Source organism: Fukomys damarensis, unplaced genomic scaffold (assembly GCF_012274545.1).
Source record: "Fukomys damarensis isolate Sample0158 unplaced genomic scaffold, DMR_v1.0_HiC HiC_scaffold_35, whole genome shotgun sequence".
Lineage (NCBI taxonomy): Eukaryota > Metazoa > Chordata > Mammalia > Rodentia > Bathyergidae > Fukomys > Fukomys damarensis.
The window spans coordinates 10,914,016-10,941,266 of NW_022900947.1; the positions used below are offsets into that span (position 1 = coordinate 10,914,016).

Consider the following 27,251-nt stretch of genomic DNA (forward strand, 5'->3'; position numbering starts at 1 on the left):
TGAGTGTCCCATGAGCATTGCTACTAAGAGTTCAGGTGACTTCTCTGAGGTCTCGCGGAAAGTAAGAAGCAGATAGGTTGAAACCTATGTGTGGACAGGGTTTTTTTCAGTACTTCCTCCGGGAGTTAGAAATGGAGAGCGGGAGGGAAAGCAGGGAGAAAATAAAGGAATTTTGAACACAATTGTTATTCACCCCAATGAGTGTCCATGAGCATTGCTACTAAGAGTCCAGGTGACTTCTCTGAGGTCTCGCAGAAAGTAAGAAGCAGATAGGTTGAAACCTGTGTGTGGACAGGGTTTTTTTCAGCACTTCCTCCGGGAGTTAGAAATGGAGAGCGGGAGGGAAAGCAGGGAGAAAATAAAGGAATTTTGGAACAAAGAAAGATGAAAAGGTTAAAGAAGAGGGAGGCTAAAATAAAATTAAAAAAAGGTAAATTAAGTACAAATGTTTAACAGAGACATATGCTGGAACTTGACTGGATAGAATGAGTTGAAATGGAACGAAATCGAATGGGACAGAATGGAATGGAACGGAGTGGAGTGCAGTGGAATGAAAACAAATGACCACCTTTTCATTTGGCACAAACAGGCCTATTGCAATTTCTGGTGTATGAATTCACCTGCTGTTATGAACGGAATTGTGTCCCACACAACTCATATGTTAAAGTTTTAACCAGATCTATGGTGATATTTGGAGATAAAACCTTTGGGAGGTAATTAGAGTTGAGAGAGATGAATTCTAGTGGGACCTTCATGATGAGATTATATAAGAAAGGAACAGCCCCCCTCTCCGCCTCCTGCCATGCACAAGAAGAGGTCATGTGAGCGCACAGATAGAAGCCTCCAAGCCACAGAGAGATTCCTCACCAGGAACCATATCAACCAGAAGCATAATCTTGGATTTCCAGCCTTCAGAACTACAAAAGAATAAATGTCTATTGTTTAAGCCACCTGATTTACGGCAAATTCATATTTTCTGAAAAGCTCTTAAACTCTTTCTAAGACTGCTTCAGTTTCCCAAGGCCCTTGATCCGGCCTAGGCTGCTGTGCTCAGCCCATAACGGCCTATGAGAAAATTGCTGCCTCTCTGGTTCTACCTGATTCCATTCAAAAACAGTGGCTTTAAGAAAGCAAATGAATATAAACCCAGATGTCTTCACAAATACAATTCTTTTTCAAAATTCACTGAGCTGGACTTGCAAACTGTGGAAAAATTCTCAAAACATTCCAACAAGAATTCAGGATCCTTGCCTTGAAAAGTAGATCCATTCTTTCAAAGAGATTTGTGTAAAGAATTTAACCTATCAATCTCAGGTTGCTTAGATTCCAATCTGTCTAGTTATGAATTTGAACCTGTGGAACAGAGGATAAAAGTCTTCCTGATGAACTGTTGTTTTCAGATACGCAGCTTTATGGTTTTTACTTGCAGCCTTGCCTTTTCGAGGGTTTTGGGAATTGGTGGGAGCTCTTCTATAAATGCAAATACAATTATTAGGTATGCATTTGCGCACACCTTAAAAAGGTAAAGGACAATACGTGGCACTCACAATAACAATACTTTCCTTTTTATCCCCCTGCAGAGCTCCAAATGTTTCCTCATTAGTGTGGATTTGATCACAATGTTCTTTGCCACTACAGCTTCTGTTCTGGAGCACAAGGAAGCCATGAATGCTCTATAATGTAAGATTATTAACCTATACCAAGCAAATCACAGTGGCTCCCTATACTGTTTTTCTACTATTTCGATCCCTCATTAATAAACTCAATTATTATGCTTGGGTAAAATAGGATTTTATAGTCCAGATAGCTAGAAATTGCCATGGCAAACTCATTACCATCCACAGCTATAGTTCCATAGAGAAACCAAATTGTAAAATGTGAGAAACTGTCTAATACAGGAAGCTTTATTTTGAAGGGAGATAGCTGAGAAGCCGAGATGATTTCTATCTGGATGAACAAACACATATATCTGAAGTATGACAGTTTGGGGGACCTGGATATGGGGAAGGAAAGGTGGAATGCATGCTTTACTGAAAAAGAGTTTGGCAACAAAGCGAAACTTGTGGAAACTAAAAATGAGCACTCTGCACTTACAAAACCAAATTAGGCAAATCTATCCACTTTCCACCTCGTTACTGTTTCTTAGCTGGTGAGTCAGCATGGTGGCTGACTTTATCAAGGTAGGGAGAGTGGTATGGGGATGATGACAGTGACAGTCCCCTGGGTGATATGCTGAGGTTACACATTCAAATAGCAGCTGAGGGGCTAGCGTTGACTGGAACCAGATATACATTTTTAAAAACCAGCAGAACAAAGGGATGAAACCATAAACTGGGACAAGCACCTGTTTCAGACCCCTTCTTAGATTGAACAGCGTTCAGATTAATTGGACAGCTCAACAAAGAATATGGCCCAAAATCAAACAGGGTTGCTTGTTATCGAGATGTAGCACAAGATTTACCTAGCCGTCCTGATTGGTGAAATGGCGGGCTATAAAATTTAACCCTGGAAGAAACACAGTGAGCAACATGACTGAAATGCATTTGACCACATACCAGACATTAGGAATCTGTAAAAAGGATGTCTAAGAAGAGCATATGGCCGCAGGGGCGGTCTTGGCATCTGATTCCTGAGCTGGTCTGGAAATTCTTGATGGATACAGTGTGCACCAATACTACTGAGGAGCTGCTCTGGGAATCAGGAGTCTGGCTGTCGATCCGGCACACAAACGACTTGGTTACAGAACCAAACATGCACAGCTTGGGCGTTGATACATTTGCCTCAAAGGGGACCAGAAGGATATAATGAAACAAGAGCAGCCCTGGGTACAAAGCACCAGTGAATCCAGAGTTTGCACATTTCTCAGCAGCCTGCTCTTCTGCCGACACTGCTTGTGATGCAGTGGGTGTGCGGAAGCACTGCCTTCTGATATGACGCTGGCTGCTCACAACTATTGTACACAAACCACCCCAGTCATCAAGGCAATAATTAACTTCATTGGGATGTTGCCTAATTGCCATGTTTACTTTTCACACTATCATCACATATGGGCTTATTTTTTTTAATATTGTTATTAGTGGTAACAGATACAATAAATGAAAATCTCCATACTTAGGGGAGATGGAGCTGCAGTAAGATAACACACTTTTAATGAGATAGCCTAACACAGGGAAAGAGAATAGGAGTTAGACTCAAGAGGAAAAAAAAAAAAAACAAAGAAATTTCAGTTCAAGTCTGGACTTGGCTTTAGTTTCATCTGATTTAATCCCGCCAATTATACCTTTTAGAGCAGCTGGCCACATTAAACGTGATGCTCTGAATTGGAGTTCTAACCTAGATTGCAGCTTAGTAGGTTCTTTTCTACCAGTAACTGTAACAATAATGATGCATGACAAAGACATCCAGTTAGGCCAGATCTTTGGAGCAATGTCCCAAAACATATTCTCTGGGGAAATTCGTTCAATAACTCTGTATTTAATCTTGTTGATTAAGTAAACGAGCAAGTGAGAGAATGAATGAAGATGATTTAAAGACCAAGTCAACATTACTGATCACTAAACATTTTAGAAGTTGAATTTCTTATTCCTGGTACACAGAATTGGCTGTCCTGAATGAAATGGAACTGTTTTTTTTTGTTTTGTTTTTGTTTTTTTGTTTTTCATTTTGTTTTGTTTTGTAAATCCCTAAATGAGCATTGTTACATGGGTGGTCTCCATTTTATGGCCTTTTGCCTTCACCCATCCTACAAGAAAGCACTCATCTGCATCCAATCCTCTCCGGCCCAACTTCCTTCCTCCTGCCTCAGGTTTCTCCACCCTCCTCTCTTTCCCACTGGCTGTGCCCACAGTTGGGATGCCCCATCCTACTCATCATTTCTCAGTAAAAGTGAGGAAGAGCTGGTTTCCATCTTCCAAGAGCTTGGATTGTGAAGTTATATGGTGGAACTTAGGCACAAAAGAATGAGAATCACCAGTTTCACAAAAATAGGGCACTCATTTGGTGAAGAGCGCTGCCAAGTGAGGGATGTCTATTCACTTTGGGGTCTCATGTGCCACTTTGCCCTCCTTCACACTTCCTATGGTCTCCTGACACCTGGGAGATGAAGAAGGGACATTTAAGGATCCTGGGGGGTCCAGTGGACAACAATTTCAAGCTGACTTTCCAGCTGCAGTAGCTGTTCTGGCTCCTGGGCTAAGTTTTCCTCCTTTTACCTCCTCTGGATCTCTCTACATCTCTTTTAAGAGAAGAGCAACGGTCCATGAATCTGGGTTGCCAGACCAGTGCAGGGACTATGTACGCCAAACAGGTGGAAGCCACAGGGCCATCCCTCTGTTCCTCCCCACCGCTCCCCACCACCTTCCCACTCTCTAACCAGAGCTTCCGTTCTGTGCAGGAATGGTCCTCTCTGCACATCTCACCCCTTGGGCTCACAGGAGAAGAGTGCCCAATGACAAAACGCTAGGAACACGGAATTCTGGGAATTACTTTTCTTCAGCTCTCCAATGATGGAGACCTGTTGTCCAAGATGAGAAGCTACCACATAGCCTTTACGACTTTAGATGGTTCTCCTACAATACATACAATTAGTTTGGATTTTGTTATACAAAATTTAGATTCACTTAATGTCCTTGGTTAAAAACATCCTTTCGTTTTCAAACAAAAGTCTGTGAAAACTTTTAAGAGGACCAGAGGTGTCCACATTGGGGAGTGAAAATCTGGTTTGCGTGTATTAAGTGCAAGGAGCCAGAGAACATTTGGCAAATTAACGAACAAATGTTAGCCGTGTTAAGCATAGAATGAATAAATATGCGAATGGATAAAATAACATTTGCAATCCCATATTGAATAAATTCTTATCATAAATTGTTTACTCTTACTTTATGCAAATCTTCCCAATTTAGGCTGGCTGATATTTCTAGTAATTTCAGATCTTTTAATGAGGAAGACAGTTTCAAATTCTGAGTCCAATTCTTGTAACTTGGGAAAATCCCTGTCATTCTGGAATCTGTCTCAAAACCTTTGTGATGGAAGTAGGAAGTAAAACATTTGTGTGTGTGTGTGTGTGTGTGTGTGTGTGTGTGTGTGTCTGTGTGTCTGTGTGTCTGTGTGGCAGAGGAGGGCGGCAGGGAGGGAGATTCATCTTCTAATACTTTCAGCAGGAAATTTCAAGAGGACTTCTCTTTAATTAAGCCAATCTGAGGCATTTTCAAAATAATCTTTTTCCAGAAACTGGACCACCCTTTCAGTTTCTGAAACTGTTGTTGGTGATACAAATATTTTTAATTTTCTTTTTCAGAGAAATTTTGGGGAAGAAGAGGACATCCAGTACCACGCAGAGAAGAAAGAAAGAAAGATGAGTCATTATGGTTTTAAAACATATGAAAACAACGTATTTTTAATAAACTCCACTGCATTTTATATCTGATTTCAAGTGTTCATACTTTTAGAAAGTATAGCCACATGCATTATAAAGTCATGTGTTTATTTGTTGGATTAAACAAGGGAGGTTTACTGAATATGAAATAAAAGGATCCTGCAATAGCATGGCTCATCTCACGATTAATTAAAGAAAAATTAAACTTGGAATTGTAAAGGGGGAAGAATTAACAGAGATTTTACTGCGAGACCTCAATACATTTGTCTTGGTTGTATCTTAGTAGCACTACACCATGCCATCTTCCATTAGAAAGAAATCAGCTTCCATTTCCTAAGAGTCAGTTTCCGTCATTTCTTCTTCTGGCAGAAACCCAGCTGTTCAAATTCTTCTTTCATCTTCCTGCATTTGGTTATACTCCCGACTCACACTGCCCTAAACATGCCACTTGTGAGCTTTGGAGGTTTATAGGTGTCTATCGTGATGCATTCTCTAGTAACAGTTGCTTAGCTACCTCACAAGTCTTTTATTCTCTGCCCATGGATCAGTCCGACCAGGCCTCCAATAGTGTGAGCTGCTCTTTTGATTGTCCCTCCATATCCTCTGCCCTTCATGCTACTAAAAACAGCGGTCCAGGTACTAACTCATGAACTTTCCACATCCGCTTGATTTCTGTCTCGTGCTAATGTGATACTTATCTAATATAACTCGTGGACTTCTGGAACATAGCCACTCTTTCCATCTCTCCCATAGGAGAACAGACTTCTGGATGACATTTTATTCATGAGTATGAATATACATTTTCTTCTATACTAAGTGACACAGTTATTCTGTCTGTCTGGATGCCTTCCTCTATCTACCATATTTTCATTCATAGCTTGACAGACTTTTCAGCCCTAATGATTACGTGGAATATCTCTTTAATGTAATCCATGTATTTTTTTTATAATGTTAAAAATCACATCCTCCCTATCATAAATGTAACTTTCAATAATGAGAACATAGCACAACCCAGAAGTTTATGGCCAGGAAAGACTCCATAATGTTAAATCACATCCTCCCTATCATAAATGTAACTTTCAATAATGAGAACATAGCACAACCCAGAAGTTTATGGCCAGGAAAGACTCCACCACTCAGTCATGCTATTTTTGGACATAAATCCAGCATATTAAAAAAGACATTAACTTTCCCAAGAAATCAAGATCAAAGATATAATTTAGTAATTGAAAGTAGTTATAATTAATCAAGTTTTTTTTTAAATTCTGCTTTCCTTGTGATTCCTATGTCTGTACACAGAATTATGGAACTTTTATCACCTCCAGGAATGGTGTGCTCTGTCTACCATTCTGAGGCAGATTAAACTCATTTTACAGGACTGTGTTTTTGAAATATCTTCCTTTTAAAGCATTACAATCTATGGAGATGCTATTTCTGTTGAACTACCAACTACTTCTAGTTGATTTACTCAATAGATATTATTCAATGCCAGGAAAAGCATTAGACACTGGAGATTAAGAGATAAAAAGACTATAATCACTGCCTGAGGTCATCCCCAAATAGTTCCAGATGATAAGCTTATGAACATGTAACCATAAACTATGAAAGCTGGATCATGGTCCATACATTGATGCTAACACAGAGAGAAGGGTGCTGTAACCATGCAGAAGCAAGCAAGGGACAGGGTGGACAGGGAAAAAAAGGATCTTGTACACCAGGCAGAAAAGACTAGGAAAAGTATGCAGGCAAAATCATTTCATCCCAAATCTACAGTTCATCACTGTGTTGGCTCACTGGCTTAATGATAACATCTATGTTCACTTTCATTCACTTCTTCTCTAAGGCACACTTATTTTTCTCAATGTTTTCAAGATTGTATTACTTCTCTGAGCATTTTAGTGTTGTTTACTCTCCAACTTTCTCTGCTATCCCTTCCTGTAGAGACAGGATAAAGTCTCTAATTTCCTCTCACAGCATCCCATATACATTGCCCATAGCACTCATCACAACTGAAATTAATGAATAATTGGTATTAACTCTATTAGTTCCCTACCCTTCAAGAATTTAGAGTCTAAACAGTCTAGAATTACCCAAAAGTTAGACAGAGCTTGGACATAGACCTTATGAGGACATGGGTTACAGCTGCATTATTTAATGTATCCCCAGAGCAAAGCAGAGTGAATGACACAGCAGGAATGTAGTACATATATGTTGCATGAACGTGTGAATAAGGGGGACGCACTGACACACCACAGTTTTGAGTTTTTATTTGTAACCAGCTCAAGCTGGTTTAATATGTAGTCAATGCAACTGAACCCATTTTTCCAGACTTCTCTTTCTTACTTCCACCTACACAGGAAAAGCCCTCAGAGAAGGCGTTTTTCAAGACACACAAGTTCCTAGATTTGAAATTCTATGACAGAAAGGGTGGAGATAAAGCGACTTTCCCAAGGTCTTCAAGAGTGACCAGAGAGACACGATTCAGAGCCCACCACAGAGAGGACAATTTTTCAAGACACACAAGTTCCTAGATTTGAAATTCTATGACAGAAAGGGTGGAGATAAAGCGGACTTTCCCAAGGTCTTCAAGAGTGACCAGAGAGACACGATTCAGAGCCCACCACAGAGAGGACGTGGCCGGGCCTGACTTGTCTTCTCCTGAATCCCCACCACATGAACACACACATGAAAAGGTTTTATGGGTTTTATTTGCTCAAAGCACAACAGTCTCTTTACAACCATGGAGCAGCTTCTTAAAGCCAAGTTCTTGCCAAACAAAACCATTCACCATTTCTCCAAAATACCTTCTCTGCCTCTCTTGGGATGTTTGTCTACCCTTTCTCACTGTACCACATGCCTCTCTTCTGCCTAAAGGAATCCTTTCAGCCGCCTCTGCCATGCTCCTGTACCCCCAGCAGGAAATGACTCTTTTCTGGCTTTAGAGCACACTTTTCACATATCTGAAGACACGTGTCAGGGCACCCTGAATCACAGCCATATCTAATTAGGTATTTATTTCATGTTCATGTCTAAGAGGGCCTCCAAGATTCCTAACCCCGGTGAATCCACTTGTACAATGCCTTCCCCCTGAACGTGAGTGGGACTTCTGACTATAATGGGGTATCATTCCATGATTGTGTTACATTATATGGCAGAGGGGTTCGGCAGAGGGGTTCTGCAGAGTTAATTAAAGTGCCCAATCAGATGACTGTGAGTTTATTAAAATGGAAAGAAATGACCCTGTTTCAGCTGACATGAGGTGAGATCTAATATCAGAGAGATTTGAGGGTGGTGAGTCTCCCGCTCCATGTGGCAGAGGGGCCCATGCGTCAGGGCTCTGGAGGAGACTTCCAGAGCTGAAAACATCCTCAGATTCAGAGTCAGCAAGAAAGTGAAGACTTCCATCCTGCTAATGTAAAGAGCTTAATTCTGTCAACAATCCTGAGACTCAGGTAAGCTCTCAGTCCCAACAACCATCTGGATTTCAGCCTCGAAAACCATGAGCTAACCTACTGTGGACTACCAACCCAAGCAAAGCGAGACATTAAATGTGGTTTGCTTTGAGCCAAGTGTGATGCAATAGAACACCAAACACCCATCACATAGGTTGCCTCTGATGTTTTGTCCATGATTAAATTCACTTAGTTAGTGATGCTTTGTACCGTACTTGGTTCTCAAATATTTTGAAGATGATTATAAGAGCAAAAGGAAGTAAAAATGGTCCCCATAAATAATGTTTCTTGTAGATTATTTCTCATGAAAAAGAGAACTTTTAGCTGGTCACTAACGTGTTTTATAAACAAATATGAAAACATAAATTCCAATTCTGGTTTTGCAACAACCAACTGATTGCCTTGAACAAATCAAAGGCAAGACAACTTCTTGGTATGATAGCTTGGTATGATAAACTCTCCTTTATCAATAACTGCTTGTATAGTATATACAAATATTATTATACAACTGCCAGGTAGATGTTATTTTCATTATATAGATGAAAATAGTGAGGCTGAGAGAAAAGAGGAATATTACCAGGGTCAGACAATCACTGCACCGTGTAGTCATGACGTGAAGCCAGGCCTGTCTGACTCAAAGCCCTAGGATTCTATCTTTAAGTGAGGGGCTGTTTATGGTACTCAGGTCATCCTCAAACAGAGTGAGATTTTCACAACACAAGGCACAGAGAGGATCCACCTCCAGTCACATTCGACCTCTTATAAGTTCAAATGTTTCCAGGGTGACACAATGCAGGCGCCTGAGCCCAAGCAGGGTGACTTCACAGACTTAAGAGGGCCTTTACTTAGAATAGTGAAGAGGAAGCCAAGTAAGAACTTTCTGAGCTTCAAATATATTGAAGGGGCCCATTTGGGAATAAGCATAAATCTTCAAATTTATCCAAAGATGAGCAAATTCACAATGACAAATGTAACAGTTCCTCTAAATTGAAGTTCATCTCTTGGCAGTTTGGGAGACTTGGAGAGAATGCCAGCAACAAGGACTTGGAAGGAAATAAATCTTTAGATTCTCTGCAAACATGGAAAGTTATTGTGGAAGACATATGGAGGATCCCATACTGCATCAGAAAAGAAAGTTTATAAATGTCAGCTTTGTAGCAGCAATGTCAGAGGGATTTCAGCAATCTATACTGTGATGAGAAAAGATGCTAAAAGTATACGTTGCCATTAAGGACTAATTATTTGTAAATTGTGCTCTTTCTGGGAGAAGTGGACGAGGGAGATAGGTAAATCTGAAAGAAGCAGAGTAAGAGATTTTCATACAAACACGAAATACGAGTATTTAGAGGTTTAAAACAGCTGCTGGGTAGCAGAACAGTGTAGGGGTCACACCACAGGCCTCTAAGGTGGAAGAGTTGAATTCTGCACCCCCTGAGGCCTCCTTTTCTCCTCTTTCCAATGCAAATGGTTAACAGGAAACCTGCTCCCTGCCAGCATTGAGGATGGAGTGAGTCTGCCATCCTGTCTCACTCTGCACAGATTGTCAGGGCACAGAGGATACAGAGGGCAGTGAGACACAGTCCTCACCCTCAGTGAGCTTACACATGGGGCTGACTTATCAAAGAATTTTACAAACTGCCAACCATCATCAGAATATGTAACATTTTAAGTCATTAACCAACCTAGAAGGTTACTATTGAACACTTTTGAAAAAACCCCAAGGTCAAAATCCATGAAGTATCTTTCTTCATCATTTTCTTCTGACCAACTATAATACCACAGCAAAAATAACTTACTTTGGACTGAAAATTGGGATCCCTTCCTGTGTGTATTTTTTTTTACAAAAATCACAAATGATATTGGAGAGTACTGATTTTTTTCCCAAATGGAAAGAAGCAATAAATAAAATTGCAATTTAAAAATAAGAAATGGAAGAAAAGAAATAATGTGGATGGTAAAGTATATGTTCTTTATTGTTCTAGGGTTGGGTCCTCTTTTGTATTCCTCCTGAAGCCCCTAAAGGGAGGTAGCACTAGTTAAACAACGTCCTGGTTGACAGCAAAGACAAGAGCTAAGAATGGAAATAACACCAGCCAGACACAGTGGCCCACATCTGGAGTTCCAGCACTTGGGACACTGAGGAAAAAGGATTGCCATGGGTTCGAGCCCAGCCTGGGTTACCTAGTGAGTTCAAGGCCAGCCTGAACTGCAGAGTGAGAGCCCCATCTCAAAAAACAAAACAAAACACACACTATGGAGTCACCAACTGCCAAGAGATGCAATGGGAATGCAAGCATGAGGCTACAAATATTTAACAAGAAATATAAAACCTCTTGGAACTCTGTAACTAATGACAATGAGGCAATGCTGAGGATGAGAATAGATTTAATAAATCTTCTGAAACTTCCACAGCTAGGCCTGCTTACTCGGGGATGGTGGACCATTTTCTTAAATAAGGCATGGCGCTGGTCTGCCATCAGTTTAGCAAGGCAATTATCAAGTGAAAAATAGCTGCCACACTGCTGTGAACCTGAATAATAACTCTCATAATTACTGATTTTGGGCCTATCTTTTAAAAAATAATAGAGCTCCCGTACTAAAGCATATTATAGGAAATACATTCTGGTACAATGTCTGTAAGTGTGGGGAACTATTAAGGATATAATTAGCAGTTTATTTACATGATCAATCCAAAACAGTTTATCATTTCTTTTATGGTCCTATTGAAGGGAAGCAAATAAGCACGAGGGCATTATTTTAAGCAAGCAACCTTGAAAAAGTTGATTATTATTTATTTTTTTAAAGCTTCAAAGTTGAAATATCCTAAATACTCAATTGGGAGCCAAGTGTGAATGACTTTACCAAATGCTGGCACTGTTTCCTACACGATGCAGCAAACATTTCGAAAGGCAGATTTACATGGACACATATACGTCTCAAGGAGCCAACTTCAAGTTTTTTAATGTTTCAAAGCTTGTATTATTCTGGAAACACATATGCAAATAGCTGTCCTTTAGGTGAGAACCATCTCTACTAGCTGACTTCCATAGGAATCCAAGAGTGACTTGGAGATCCTATGTGTGTCTGTAAGGCAGTCAGCTTCCAAGCATTACTGGTTAGGCATATAATTAGATTCTGAAAATAGTTTGTTGGTTTTTCATCATTCTGAGTATAACAAACCCTGCCGACATAGCAAAAGATGCATGTTCCAAAATAAAACAATAACAAACTATCAAATTGCAAATAAGATTATTCAAAGACAGGGAAAATGAGGACATATTTTTAGAAAGGTCTGTAAAAATACTATAATGTTTTTTTTTCTACCTAGATAACATGGAGAGCAGATTCTGATGTCTATGAGAGGAACTACGCTATATCTCATAAAAACAGCAGTTTTATTACTATGTTCCCAAGTGACCTTACTTCTTCCTCCAAATCTTCTAAATGATTATTCTGTAAGTGTCAGTTGTTGCCAAGCGTAAGTCTCTCAGAAGCCAAGGGTACACACTGTGACAGGGAAGTTTCCATCAAAGACTACTTTAAAGAAAGCACTGTTTGGGAAAGAACCAACTTCATAAAAATAAACAAGCAAAGCCTACTGGTTGTGCGAAGCAAGTCACCTGGATAATAAAGGCAAAACAAATGAAAATGCCAAGTTCTGTAAGCTCGTGAATGCAAATACTCTAATATGACTACCTTGATTAAACAATAAATAATGAAACATATCCTGACGGGTAATTTTATCCCAGAGCCTCTACATTCTTAACGAAATCCTTCTGAATATTGCTTAATATAGTTATACGGGAAAGCTAATTTAACCTGACTTCAACACGTGCTTTATTTTACCCTATCTGCATAAAAAAGGTGTGTCCACAATTTGAAAACATGACATGAATGTGAATATTAAGTTCTACATTAGCCTGTGCAAAAACTGCTTCAAATAGGCTCATCCTACTAAACCAAAATATCCCAAGCCAGTATTACATAGAAGAAATAACTGCACACATCTCAGCTTAACAGTAATTTTTCCAAATTTTTTACATTTAAAAAATGGCACCAATGTTGCATTTGGTAATAACAATCTCAAACTATGACACTGAGCATTATTAAGAGCAGGTTCCTAAACAGAAGCAGAGGGTTTCTATATGAAAAGCTATGGCTAAGACATGGTAAGCATTAATTCTTTGGAACAGTCGCTCCCTATATCTTTAGTTTCTCCAAAGCAAGCAGTTTTTCTCATTCACCTTCTTGTCTCCAAGGCAAGAAATACCTCATGGAAACTTCCTGAGGAAGGGTAAATAAATAAACAGGTGTTTCCACTGATCTTATGTCCAATAAGATCTGTGAAGATTAAAGTGTCCAGTTAACCCTTTCTGAAAACTACTTATTTTACCAAATTTGATGCTCTAACAGGATATATCAGTGAGTTGCCTGAATATATAATAAAATACTCCGGGAACACATAGTCCAAAATGCTAAAGTAAAAAATCAGTCCTATTGTTGTATGCTGGAGAGATAGCACTTTAGTTCTGAGTTCAAAATATGAGTCTTGTTAGACAAGCTTCCAAATAGCTCTGTGACATTTATCTCTTTCTAGAATACAAACAAGTTGTGACAGCCTGAGATCATGAGAATAGAAACATTAAACATGGGGAGAACTAAAATATAGTAATGTACCTGTGGGCTACATAATCAAGTAGGTGGGGTCACATTTGTAACATTTATGAGCACTGCATCATTTATTCAACCTACAAATATTTTCTGAAAACCTTGCATTTGCAAGATATTACGTTAAAGGGTTTACATTTATTTAAAGTGTACAACCTTATGTTTTGCTGTATACACCAAAATGATTACTACAGTCAAGAAAATGAACATAGCTATTGTCTTACACAGTTACTATGGTTGTTATTTTCTTACCAAGCTTATTGCTGCTGCTGTCAGTGTATCTGAAATCTACACTTTTGGCAAGTTTCTAATACACATAGCATGTACGAGCATCGTCCTATGTACATTAAATCTCTCTTTCATCATAATACCTTTCTTGCCCCATGCTTACAGAGGCAGTGTTATTGCATCAGAGTTAACAGTCTGTATGTCTGTGTCCCTTGCTGAACTATAAGCTTCTTTAAAGCACGCTATGGATCACAACTGTGGGTGCACAATCAACATATGCACAAATATTCAACAGTCGCCATGGACCTTGAATTGAAACTCAGGAAAACTTGCATCTTACTCTTCCTCATCCTCTGTTGAGGTGTTTCTTTCTTCAGATGAAACTCATATGGATACACTAGTTGGATATAATCAGAAGTAAGACTTTTGTGAACAGAAAGATATTTTCAGTAGTAAATCATGCTAATTACCCAGTGCAGTTGCTCTAGAATTATCAAAATTTTGCATTTGTAGATGAACTGGGGTTCAAGTAGGCCTGAAACATTTCAATGGAGAGAAAAGCACAGGATGTCCAGTTAAATTTGAATTTTGGATGAACAGAAACCAATTTTGTAGTGTAGAGAGCTGCCAACTTATACGCTTATCATAAAGTTATTTTCTGATGATGCAAAAGACATATGCATTCAGTGGGAACCATACACTTAGGGTTGCATTTTTTTTTTTTTTTTTTTTTTTTTTTTTTTTTTTTTTTTTGCTTTTTCTGGAATAGCATTGTGTGCTAAGATGCTCTCTCGCTATGCTGGGCAGCAGCAGTGAGCCAGAGTGCTTAGTCAGCCAACTGATCATTAGCGGACACATGTCATGCTGTGCTGATAACCTACAATGTTCAGCAGGGTAGGGGTGTTAGGTGCATTCTAATTTACAATATTTTCAACCAATAATGGACTTATCAGAGCAGAGCACCACAGTAAGTCAAGGAGTGTCTGGACAATTATGTACCAAATATTGTATTTATGCAATTACATTTTATCTGGCAACCCTACTTTAAGAAAATAAGATGGAGGTCAGGAGGGTCAGGTGAGATGTTTCTCAACAATACTTTAGTTTGCAGAACACTTACTGTCTGAAAATAACTCCCAGTAGCTACACCTACTATTGTGATAATGACAGACTCACCACACTTTTCCTATAAGTAACTATGGGTGGGGTGGTGTTATTTTGGTTTGAGAACTATGTGGAGGAGATGGAAACAGTAATACACTCCCTGAAACTAAGACTCAGAAAATGCACGTGCCAAGGTCCATAGATGTCACAGTCTCAAAAACTACATATAATGTCCACTATCTGGTCAGTATATCATTCAGACCTCCGAGCTAAGATCTCGAGGACAGCTATAGGTCTATTTTGCTTAAACCTATATATCTGACTATTTTAACATCATGAGAAAAGATCCAGCAACTAGTCGATTCCCTAGCAGATTTATGGCATACAAAGGGAAAATATAAACTCGCCAAATCCAAAAGATCAGTTATAAATTTGATGATAATTATACCTTCAACTTGTATGGCACTTTAAATTTAATCAAAGCATTTTTCTGTCCATTATCTCATGCGATCATTAGTGTGGTATTTATCAGAGATGAGAGAATGGAATGTCTGCTCAATCTATTGTTACAGCCAATTTGCAACTTCTGATACCATCAATTTGAAACCACAAATGGGAAGAGATTCATCTCCTTTTTCTTCTTCAGAAATCTGTCAGCTCATCTATTAGTCGTGGGCTTCCTCTGAAGTCTTTTTTGTACGATTAGTCCTAGATTTTCCATTAGTGTCACTAGAATATTCTCCTTCTGATCCAGTTAGTTGATTATGCTAACTTAAGGTAAGAGTTTTAAATAAAATTTAAATCAAAAGTAAACAAAAAGTTTTTTGGATGAACTGTGTTCACCCTAAGACCTGTCTGCTGCCCTAAAATAATGTCTGATAATAGCAGGAGCTCAGTGAGTTCTAAATGAATGAATCTGAAAGAGTGAAGGAACAAAGGAGCAAAGAACAAAAGTCTGCTTTGGTCCTACAAATGACACCAGCCTGCTGAAGACTGCTTTTGAAAAGCATTACACGAAGATCACAATATCAGAGGCTAGAATTATCTAGAAATCATTTAATGCCATTCCATGCAGGGGCAGGTGCTGTCTAGAATCTGTGTCATGATGCAAAGGAGATGTCACAGTCAAGAATTCATTCCGATAATTAATCATCAAGGACAAGTCTCAAGAAATTCATTCTTTTCTCTCTGCTAAATTTTTAGTTGCAGTCAAAGTCAAATTCCTTCCAACTGATCTTTAGTAAAGAAAATACAGAGTCCAAAGATGCCTAGAGAAGTTACTGGCCCTCAATTAGTTTCAACAACCTCTTGCTCTGTGTGCAAAATCGAAGGAGTGGAACTATCACTGCAGGACAGGTGTCATCATTGCAATAGTTTGGGACTTGCTTGTTTAAATCACCATCTTCCATTAGTATCAGTTTTCCCTTCAATTGGTCACTAATTCTTAAGTTTCCCATGCAGAATGAAGACAGATCTAATACAGCACTAAGCAAAGCCAGAGTTTCCCCTGCTATGCACCAAATAACTGAATGTGTGAAGAGAGGTATCCTCTGCTTCAATTCTGAATGACTGTCATATCATAGCTTTTACTCATTTGCTTATTTGGCCATTTGCCTATTCACCAGTTCATGCAGTAAGCATTTACAGTGCGCATTCCATGGCCCACATGAAGCTAGCTACATGTGCATGTCAGTGTATCTTCAGAAGCACCTTGTTATGCTGGCTTTATTCTTACCTTGATGGTACAGATGTAGAAACTGAGGTTAAAATAAATTAAGCAACATATCTAACTTCATATTACACAGTCATGTTGAAGCAAAGACTTGAAATGAGTCTGTAAATCCAAAGTCCATGACTTTGACCTCCACCCTATGACTGGGGTATAAGGAACGTTCAAAGAACAAAGTTACTTATGGAGCACAAATTTTCTAGGGTCAGCTGGTATTTGCCCGGTGAGGAGGTCCAGGAGCTCTAAGCACTCACCCCACATACCTGTGCCTTTCCAGGTTTCAGGCAGACACTGTAAAAGCATTATTCAAAAAGAAGACATGTTCCCAGATTCCTGTCTTGGAATCCCTTTTACCAGTGTGCTCCAGTGCACACTCTTTGCATGTAACTTTCAAAAATGGCCTCATTTATGCCAAGGTAGTTATTAAGTGTGGTGTCAAAGTGCCTTACACTTATTATCAAGGAGTGATTTTTCCCAGAAATGTATTTTTAATCATGCACTATGCTATTAGAGAGCAGAAAGGGGAGAGAGCAAAAAAGGAAATGGGCAAAATGCTTTCAGAATTCTTCTACAGCAAGCTCAATAAAAATAAAGGTGGGTGGAGTGAACCAATAAAACCTCAGAGAAAAAGAGTAACTGGAGATAGTGGAGCTACACTGGGCTGTGTAGAATTTCTCCACCTTAGGGGAACATGTCCAAATATACAACACATAAAAGCACAGATTACAAGACAAAATTGAAGAACTTAGTCAATATTGCAAAGCTATCACAGCTTTCAGGAAAAAAGAGAGATGGGGAAAGAAAATGTAAAAGAAACAAGGAGCAATGAAAGGACTCTGGAGAGGTCAATTTGCACTTTTTCAAACTAATGAGACTGGGTGACTGAGGAAAATAAAGCAACAGACAGCAATGACATTTCCTAAAGCAGCTTTCTTTTTCTCTCTGCCTTTTTTTTTTTTAAGCAAGATGCTCCTACAGAATCCAGAGAACAGTTTTAGTTCATCTGACTGTGTATGGTCCTGCAAGAAATTCTTATTTCAAACATAATACAGAGGTCAAGATGAAATAACAACTGTGTGATAAAGAATTATTAGGGCCATCAGCCCAAAATTACACACAGTAGTTAAGGGATTAATGAAACTTTTATCTGAATTGACCTGGGTCTCAATCTAGAGGGAGCAACAGACTCAATGGGATTCAATCAAATAACAACAGCTAATATTTATGGAGCGCTTTGAAGAGCTGGAAATGCTCCTTGGGGCTTTCCATGGATCATGCAGCCCTCACTTTTCGGATGAGACTACGGATGCTTTTAGAATAACTTATCCCAAATCACACAGGTAATAAACGATAGAGCTGGGATTGAACCTGGGTATCAGGCCCACAGCCTCTGCTCCTAAAAGGCAGGCAACAGGCAGTGCTCTGAAGCAAGAAGGCATTTAGTAGTTATGCTACTTTTCTTCTAATGTCCAAGTGATGCTGACCAGATCGAGTTTAACACACGTTCTGTAGTCTTTTGTCCTCCAAAACACAGTTCCCACATATACTTAGCCATTTCCTTCTGCATTCCTTCTCCTTTTTTATCCCTCATTTCCGAGTGAGAGTGGCACTGGCTATGCAGCAAAGCATGGATTAAAACCCAAAACTATTGGTGTTGAAAACCCTTGTGCCCTTCCTCCTACACCACATAGTTTCCCCGGCTTTCCAGGGCCAGCCTGGTATTAGTCTCAGGAATTTTCCTCTACAGTCTCTCCCAACAAGAAGATGTTGAATGAATTCTGAACCATGCAATGCCTAAGACTGTGGCCTATGAGGTCCAGGACACTAGTTAGGTCTGTCAAGGGGGCTACCAGCAGCATGGCACCCAGAGGGTTGGTTATGAGAGTTACAAAAGAGAGACCGGTGGGAGGCACAGTTCTCCTATATTCCAAAAGAGAGGAAAGGAAAATCAATATTCTGCTTGCAATGAGCACCGAACAATCAGCCTCACCCAAGAATGCTCTCATCTATACCAAACGAAGACAGGAACCAACAGCTCATTTCCCTGGATTTAGAATCACAGTGCAGGTGAGCAGAAGGCTTGGGGCATCTCCTTCCTTGGCTTCCTTTACCTGCTCTTTTGAATAAAGGCACAACGATTATATGTGACTCCTACATCTGCTGCCAGCAATGTGTATACTGATGAAGTTATTTGGTTCCCCTTAGCTGTGGGGTGACCTAGGGATGGGATGTGTAGGGAATCTGTAGACCAACGGACTTTGAAGTCAGCAAGCTTGAGGCCCAGTGATGCCCTGGCTGAGTGCCTACCTAACCTCCGCACCATTTCCATTTTCAGGACCGACACTTTTCAGGTCTACTGATCTTTACTCTACTTTGCTGACAATAGGAGAATATCCACCAGTGAGCCCTGACCCTCCTGGGATTCCACAGAGTCCAAATGAAAAGCCACCTTCATGGCACTGCTACTTCTCCCTGATGTTTTCTAAGGCAGGGCCAGACAAATGACCTCAGGCACACATGGCCCAATTCCCGGTACAGTTCAGTGCCCTTGCTCTTTCTGCTCCTCTTCACAACAACACCATGGGTCCCCTGGGTAGACCAGCAGTCCCCATCTGAACCAGCACTGCACAATCGTATCCCACCCGGGGCTCTCACGTGAGGAGCGCGGAGGGCCTGGGGACCGGAGTGGGGATAACTGGCAGAAGGAAGGAGCAATGAATCTCCCAAAGCATAATCATTTCCTGAGTTATTACACTATTGGGGCTTTATTGTCAATCACTGTGATCAGGAGGGAACCAACTATGGATCACATTCCTCCAGTGCTAAAAAGTCCAAAAATCTCAGTAGCAGTTGCTTTTGCCAACCTTCTATTTAGAAAGATAAGTTTTTCCCCAAATGCCTGTTCATTTACTCATTCATTCATTCAACAAATATTTATTGAATACCTATTACATGTGATTCATGCATTCATCTGAGAATTCGGCAATTAACAAAACCCCATCCACACAGAGACAGGATTTTAATGAGTGACAGGAAACAAGTAAGCGAACACATATTACAGGATTTATGGTAACCTAGAGACAGATATTTTAGAAATGAAAAGACCCTCTAAAGACACACGGAGAAGGGAAGACACAGTTTTATTCTAGAAAGGGAGGAGAAGACCTCACCTAGTAGTATTTATTACTTAGCATGTGTAATTTTTTTGTACAAATAAAATCTAACGGGCACGTCTTAATTTCCTCCTGAAAATATGAAGTCTCGGCTCCCCAGAGGCATCAAGGAAGAGTCAGAGCTGCAGCCCAGGGGCCTCCGGGCATCTCTCAGGCTGGCACAGCTCCTCTGGACCTCGAATGGGTTAAGGCGGCAGTGCCACTCTGAGAGCTGCATAAACAGTGCGTACAGGGCACTGGGAGCTGGCTTCCCATCTCTGTCCTGTGCTGTCAATCAGCTGTCACCCGCCCACCTGCACATCAGCCACCGAGCTCCTCACCGAGCTGTCAGGGAGGCAGCTGAGGAGTCTCCGCTCGACACTGCCAATCATCTTTGTTTCTCTTCTCCACTCGGGAAATATTTTGGCTCCGAGAAACAAAGAAACCCTGGCAACAGTGGCTCGGTGGAGGGTATTTACTCCTGGGCATGGACATCAGATCTCACCCAGGTGCAGAGCAGGCCTCACCCCAAATGATGTAGGGTGCAGGGGGACAGAGGAAGAGCTGGAGTCTGTTTTATCAGCACAGACTTCAAAGCCGTAATTCCAGTTCCCTGAGCAGACCCAGAAGGATTCCCAAATTGGCAGAGCACAGGGACATAAAACAATGGTAACTGGAAGTTATCTGAGCTGTGCCTCAAAATATAAACAAATGAATCAATCCATAAGCAAGCCAGGGTAACTCAGAGTGGATGACTGCCTGGTTAGAAATTATTCAGCACATCACAGCACTTTGGGTAGGGAGCAACTGCTGAACTGCTGTGTGCATTTGTGTCTCTGGGACTTCTGAAACACAGCCCTGGGCCCTGAGCTGGTTTGGGGGCAGCCACCGCACAAAGCAAGGATCCCATAGAGTGAGTTTACCAGTGCTAGTGACAGGAGTCATTTTATGAATGTAAAGACACTCGGCACATTGTCTGACACACGACCTGCTCCTCTCACCCGACTTAATGAGTAGAAAGGTCCCATGCCTTTCAAAGTCCACAACACAAAGCAAAATGGAAATCTAAACCAAACTCTCTGGGCAACCAGTTTCATTTGGGTAGCAAGTCCACAATGGCCTGCTGTCCCACTGTGCCACTACGAAGACATCACCACATGCATTAGCACACATGTATTAGCATAATTAATCACGCAATCGTGCAATAGATTCAGAGAGTGCTAAATTGTCTAAAGACCCCTGGAATTAAAAAAAAAAAAAGTCATTCCCTGGTGACTCTGAAATAAATGTAGGAAGCATCAGAGCTTTCAATCATGTTTATAAAGAGCCCTGTTACTTATCAATTGCAAATGCTCTGGGTGGACCCACTCATGCTGTGGCAGGTTCTGGTATCATCTGGGGGTTTGTGACAGTGCCCGTGTTTCTCCCTCCATCAGATACTTTCGTGTGTGCAGCACTAATTTCTGAAAACACATCTCTTTCTGATCTAACTGGACATTAATTGCTTTTGTGCTGATGTATCTGTACCTCTTGATCTGATAGCACAACTAGCAAATCTGGTTTCTGACAAGTTGCCTGAACCTAATCGGGATGGATTAGCTGTTACCCAAGGTGCCACAGGGTGTAATTTGAGGGTCTTTACAGAGTTATCACTAGCCAGAGAGACAAGCAGCTATAATTCTGCCAACACTAATCGCAAAGTGTATGTTCAAAGAAGCTGAGGCCTCCCCCTATTCCCCAAAAGATAGCACTTGTCAGGTAAATAGCTGAGATAACAGAGAAAAGGGAGCTAGACAGGTGTGGCTGACACACACCGGTAGTGAGGTTTTTTTTGCTTTTGTTTTTTTGTTTTTAAGAAATCATCACAAGCAGAACACTGGGTATCAAGTGCGAACCATCCAGGGTAAGAGAGGGGCAAAGAGATGAGAGGCATGAAAACTTTCCATCATTCTGTGCCTGCTTGTTACCGAGTGATTCAGTTCATATTTGTTCCACTCTAAACAGGCCAGTGCTCAAACAGTCTAAGCCTCCAAGGAATCTCTTGGCGCAGACCGGGCTGCCACCCGGTGACAACGGCTTGACGGAAGTGAGAACACTGTCAAGAGCAGAGGTATTACTGTCAGGCTGTCAGCACTGTGCTATTCTCTGAAAACCCCCGTGGTTTTCTTACAGGCACAAAAAGAAGAATATTTAAAAACACAAACTTGGTGCTTACTGTATCGCTTTGGTCCATCTTCCAAACAAAATGAAAGAGTTAATGTGGCGTCGTCTTCAAAAAATTCAGTGGCAAAAGCGTCCCACCAGAGGTTGTCACTATCCTGCAAAGAGACAGATCATTTATTTAACAGGCTAGAGCAGAAAATATCTCAAAGAGGACAAGAAAACGGGAAGGAGAGAAAACCCCAGTGGCTGCGCACGCGTTACTCAGAATCTGTATGTGGGTGCTGCGGAGAGAGTGCGTGCCTGTGTGGTCACTCTTGAACCAACTGCCTCCGACGGGGACTGAATTCCAATTCGGCAAGGGAACTGACACCAATGCAGTGGACACGGATTATTGAGAATACGTATGGGGAGAGTTAATAAACATACAGTGGAACACAAAGTGATGATTTTTAGCCAACAAGTTTGCATTTCATGTAAAATACATTCAAAGTATCCCCCCTCCCCACTGCTTCCTTAGGAGTTCATTTTTACAAACACAGTATTACAACCAGACTAATGAGGGTGAACTTTTTTTAACAAAGACTGTAATCAAAAAAGGATGTTCTTAGCTGTACTCTATGAGACTGTTCCTATAAAAGACACAGACATTTCTTCAAGCATGTACAATTACACACCCACACATACGGGTTTGTGCATGTGGGTTGTCCTTGAGGATGGTTTAAAGATAACAAACAGCCACTGGTTTGTTGTTAAAATAGTTATCAGAAACACGAAAGTTGGACAGAATGCAGGCCATCTACCTGAACTCCGTCCATCTTGGGTCAAGTGTTTCTCCTGCTCATCCAGAAAACACTTCGGAAAAGATCCAGCTGAAGGGAGTTAGAGGCACTGCTCGCCCGAGGGGAGCAGGGCTCCTGTAACAGTGAGCGAGGAAGGTCATGGGGTGTCCCGTATAACAAACAGAGCGCATGTACCCCAGCCTGTGTCCAGAGCTCGCTGTGCCCCCACAGTCTTCAGCATGACCCTTCTCCAGAGACATGCTGGTTCATGCCAGCACTGAGAACAAGGTGCTTCCCACCTGCCTGTCAGATGGGAAGAGGGGGCGGGAGGGGCACTGTCATTCCCTACTCAACAGTCCCCACCACTGGGGCCCTGGCCAAGACGTGGCAGGCCTCTCTGCTGCCCATTAAGTTGTTCTGCTTAGGACAACATTAAGTTGTTGTCCCTGGCAGGTCTGCAAGAATAATTAAAGAGACACCGAAGATTGATGCTGTCCTTTCCTTCAGAAAGGAAGAAGCTCAGACAAGTGAATTTTTGTGTCTCTCTTTCTTAGCCTGCCTCCCATCAGCCTCACCAAAAGCCAGTAATTCATTCAGTAAAACAGAGTAAATATAAAAACCAACCCGTGTAATACAATACACGAGTCCATATACTAAGTAACACTTTTCTTTCAAAAACAAATATTTATTGAGCACTTACTATGTGCAGGAACGTGGAATACACAGCTGAATAAGAGGTTGGTCCCTGCCCTCAAAGAGTCCAAAGCTCCCTAGCAGAAGGCAGTCAAGAGAGCAATTAAAAGCAGCCTTGCTCCATTTCTTGGGTCCACAGCATGAAAACTCCATGCTCTGGCAGCTGCCAGAGCTTTTAGAAAAATCAGCATGCCTTGGAAGCAGAAGAATCATTTAGGGAAAGAAACCCTACTTAGAAGTCTGGATACATTGGTTCACTTGACTTCAAACTGCTACACAGATGGAAAAGGAGTCACAGTTATTGAGTCTTTATCACACGCCAAGCACTTTGTAACTGCTCTCTGTGTATTTTCCTACTCAACCCACACTACTAACCTGTTTCTGGATTTCATTTTTGTTTCTGTGACAGTAAAAATATAAGCTTCTTGTGAGGAGGGACTGCGTTCTGTCCCATGTTCCAGTCCTGACAGTGGTGTATATCCCGTGGTACACTCCAAAAAGGCAATCTGATGCAAGAGAGCTGCACGTGCTACTATCTCTACTTTGCAACTGTGGAAACGACAACTTCCATAGTAGATGCAACTCACCCAAGTACCTTCAGCTGACAGGTGGAGGGGATGGGACTGAAGCTCCAGACCACAGGACATCCCAGATCTGTGTCTCTGTGAAACCACCTGCTGCTGGCAGTCTCGGGAAGCAGAAGTCAGGGTTGAAGAAAGAAGGGAGATCCTCAGACTCCATGCTTTACTATGCAGAAGTGTCACAGGACTCCCACCCAGGAGAACACCCAGTACAATGTCAGCTGCGAAATGTGCGCCTGTAGGTGACACTGCCTCTTCCCAGCAATGGGACCTTGGACAGCTTATTTTACTTCCTGACCTTGTTTCCTTACTCGGAAGTTGAAAATAACAAGAAGAGCAACAATAATAATAACAATCATCTGGCAGGGTAGATGGAGGATTAACTAAGTTATTGGGTATAAAGTACCCAGCAGACTGCCCAGAATGCAGTGAAAAACCAATAAAATGTCTTTTCTCTGGCTCTATTGACCGTCTCTAATATCATTTCTTGTGCAAGAGAGAGTCATGTTATAAAGAACTGCCACACACACACACACACACACACACACACACACACGCAAACCTTTACAAACCAACCTGTTTATAAATTAAGCACTTTCCCTATTGCTCCAACTGTTTGCAGCCAATTTACCTGGGAACTGCATCTGACTACCACACAGTTAAAAACCCGAACAGGAATGTGTAAGCTCTTCTGCCTTGCTCATTAGTCAGAGGCCCAGAGACTGGATCAGGTCTCCACCTCCATTTTCCTATCATCTGATGCTTGGTCTCTGGCACTTCTGCTGTAAAATGAACCAGGAAAGGCAAAAACCTAGGGAAACCCAAGCTGATTTGAGGTCACTGAAAGAAAATCAAGGACGCTGGCTAAAATGAGGTGTGAGAATTGTCTGTGAGCAGCCTCACAGGTTCCACAGGGCTTACAGAAGTGAGTTTTGGCAGAAGTTGTAACAAACATAATGATCCAAGATGAGTGGCTTGATGTATTTGATTCAAACTAACGGCGATAGAACAAGAGATGAGTCAATGGCTCAGGAAATTTCAGGGTAGTTTTGCCAAGAGAAGAGTACATTAGGAAACTACAAATACAGAGACAATTGGCTGTGGTTACAAATCTTAGAAGAAGAACATCTCCAAAATAAAAATGCTATATTTAAGTTCACAGAGCCAAGCACATCATAGGGAGGTAAAATACGTTTGGTGGGCTAGATGAGTTAATGAGATTCCTTATCTACCATCACAAACCCAACCCGGAAACATCACTCAACAAAGTTGTCCAGAGGCTGGTCCCACACTGTCTCTTGGCTGATAGTTTGGGACTGGCATAAGCATTCTTTGCTATATTTTAAGATTATAATTGTTAACTCCTCCCACTCTCCCACACACAGATAAAAGCTTTTGAATCAGTCCTTAACTATGACAGGACAAACGTTTATGTACAAAAGGAACAAATGAAGAAGAGTTTGAAGAAAAATCTTACTAAATGTTGAGGTCAGGCCAGGCCTGCTGGCTATATATGAAGGACACTGACCGTCGAAGAATGTACCATGGAGGTCACTATGCTAGAGACGGTACTCATTAACCGGGGTGGCAAGAAAGTGGTGATAAAGGTCACACACTAGTGTGAATAATTCCCATCCATTATTCTGCTTAAGAAGTGATTTCCCATTTTAGACTGAAGACCGCAAGAGCTGGAGGAAGCAGGTGGTCCGCATTGGTTCAGGAATATTCTACCGCACAAATGTCTTCCTGCAAACCTTTTAAGAGTTTGTACTCTTTCTTCAATCTTTACATGGATTTTCTTATAATAAACTTCCTCTTGGAACACTTCTTGCTTCCATTTGGCTGCTTGGTATATTTCCTGGGATCAAAATAGGCAATGTTGTAGAATAAATGTGTATAATAAAGAAGCGAGGCCTTTAAGGAGTTGCTGGAATGTAGTACAAGGCCCCTGCTGAACCAAATAAGGAGTTCCTGCCTAAGATTTAACAGTTCACACTGGTGGGAATGCTGTTCTTAGCCCCACAACCACCTCCTGAGATGTGGACAATAAAATGAACAAATCCCACCATTTCCCACTTCATCACTGAGTCATCTAGGAAGCATCTCCACAAGAGTCTGCTGGCTCTCTTCTTGGAGATAGGTAAGGAAGGGAAAGAAACCATGGAAATGTAATGGGTGCTGAGTTAATTAAATTTCTGCAATTCTGTGAGCACGCTGGAAGCTTCAACTCTTCCATGTAAACTCAGTGTCACTGTGGGGAAAACGGCAGAACCAGGAAATTCCAAAGTTCTTTCTTTTGAATCAAGGGATGTGGACAAGTTCAGGAAGCTGACCATAGGAGCCTATGTACGTAAATCTATCAAGGGTGTTTGGCAGTCCAAATTGAGAAGAGAAGTTCAACAAATCTGTTTTTTCCTTATATTTTGAGGGAAAGCTGGGTATTGTTGACTGCTCTCACTTTGGACAGACAATCATACCAAGTTGGCAGTGTGGAGATTACCCAGGAAGTGAACTGAGACTGACCAGTCAGTCAAGATCAACATTTTGGGACTCCTGAATAAAGATCAAGGTAGATCTCTTCAATTCATCTGTGAGCAAGGACCTGTTCCCAGGTGTGTGGCACACACACACACACACACACACACACACACACCTGGTATCAGCAGATATGCGATCCAACACTTGATGTACAAGGGGTACTCAAAATAAACACTGAATGTTTAAATTGTCCCAGTAAAAGACATACTGCCATTCATTCCCCTCAAAATACTCCCCCTCACATTTATTCCATTGTTCTTACCACTTTCTGAAGAAATTTTGGAAGTCCTCTTTTGTGAGAATCTTTAGAAAGCATGGTCAAAACATGGGCATTATGCTGCTGCCTAGTGCCATCCAACAAAAAGTCAGCCTTATAAAAACATGACAGTGTGTCCTCATCCACCTTATTTAAAGGATCTGGTACTGTGAGACAACTAGCCCTTCCACAAAGTCAAGATGGCACAAAAGGTAAACATTAATCAATTCAGAACATCAAGGCAGCCAGGATAGCAAAACTCAAGACACTCACAAAAGAGTACTTTCAGAACCACTTCAGAAAGTGGCAAGAAGAATGGGATAAGTATATTGAAAGCAAAGGGATATATGTTAAGGGGGATTGATAGCAATATATATATTTTTACTGCAAAACATTTTTTAAAAATGTAAACATTTAACATATTTTTCAATAATGCCTCACATATATCCTAAAAGAGATTTCACACAGGGAAAAATTGTTTTTTGCTATACATAAAAAGAGACGTCACATTCAGGTTCCGGAAGTTTCCTCCAT

At 41.0% G+C, this 27,251-nt stretch overlaps 1 protein-coding gene and 1 long non-coding RNA gene across 9 annotated transcripts in view; one reads left to right on the top strand and one right to left on the bottom strand.

The window, feature by feature from the left end:
* Ldb2 (LIM domain binding 2) overlaps window positions 1–27,251 on the bottom strand; it is a 459,105-nt gene that overhangs the window by 219,585 nt on the left and 212,269 nt on the right. For all 8 annotated transcript variants that reach the window (XM_010641881.3, XM_010641883.3, XM_019210302.2 and 5 more), the window contains one exon: window positions 21,923–22,025. In XM_010641881.3, the coding sequence (XP_010640183.1) occupies window positions 21,923–22,025 (103 nt within the window). The remainder of the gene's footprint in view (window positions 1–21,922; window positions 22,026–27,251) is intronic.
* On the top strand, window positions 5,912–12,513 carry LOC104874693. Its single transcript, XR_783846.1, has 3 exons — window positions 5,912–6,010; window positions 8,624–8,826; window positions 12,155–12,513. It is a non-coding gene; the product is annotated as an uncharacterized LOC104874693 (long non-coding RNA).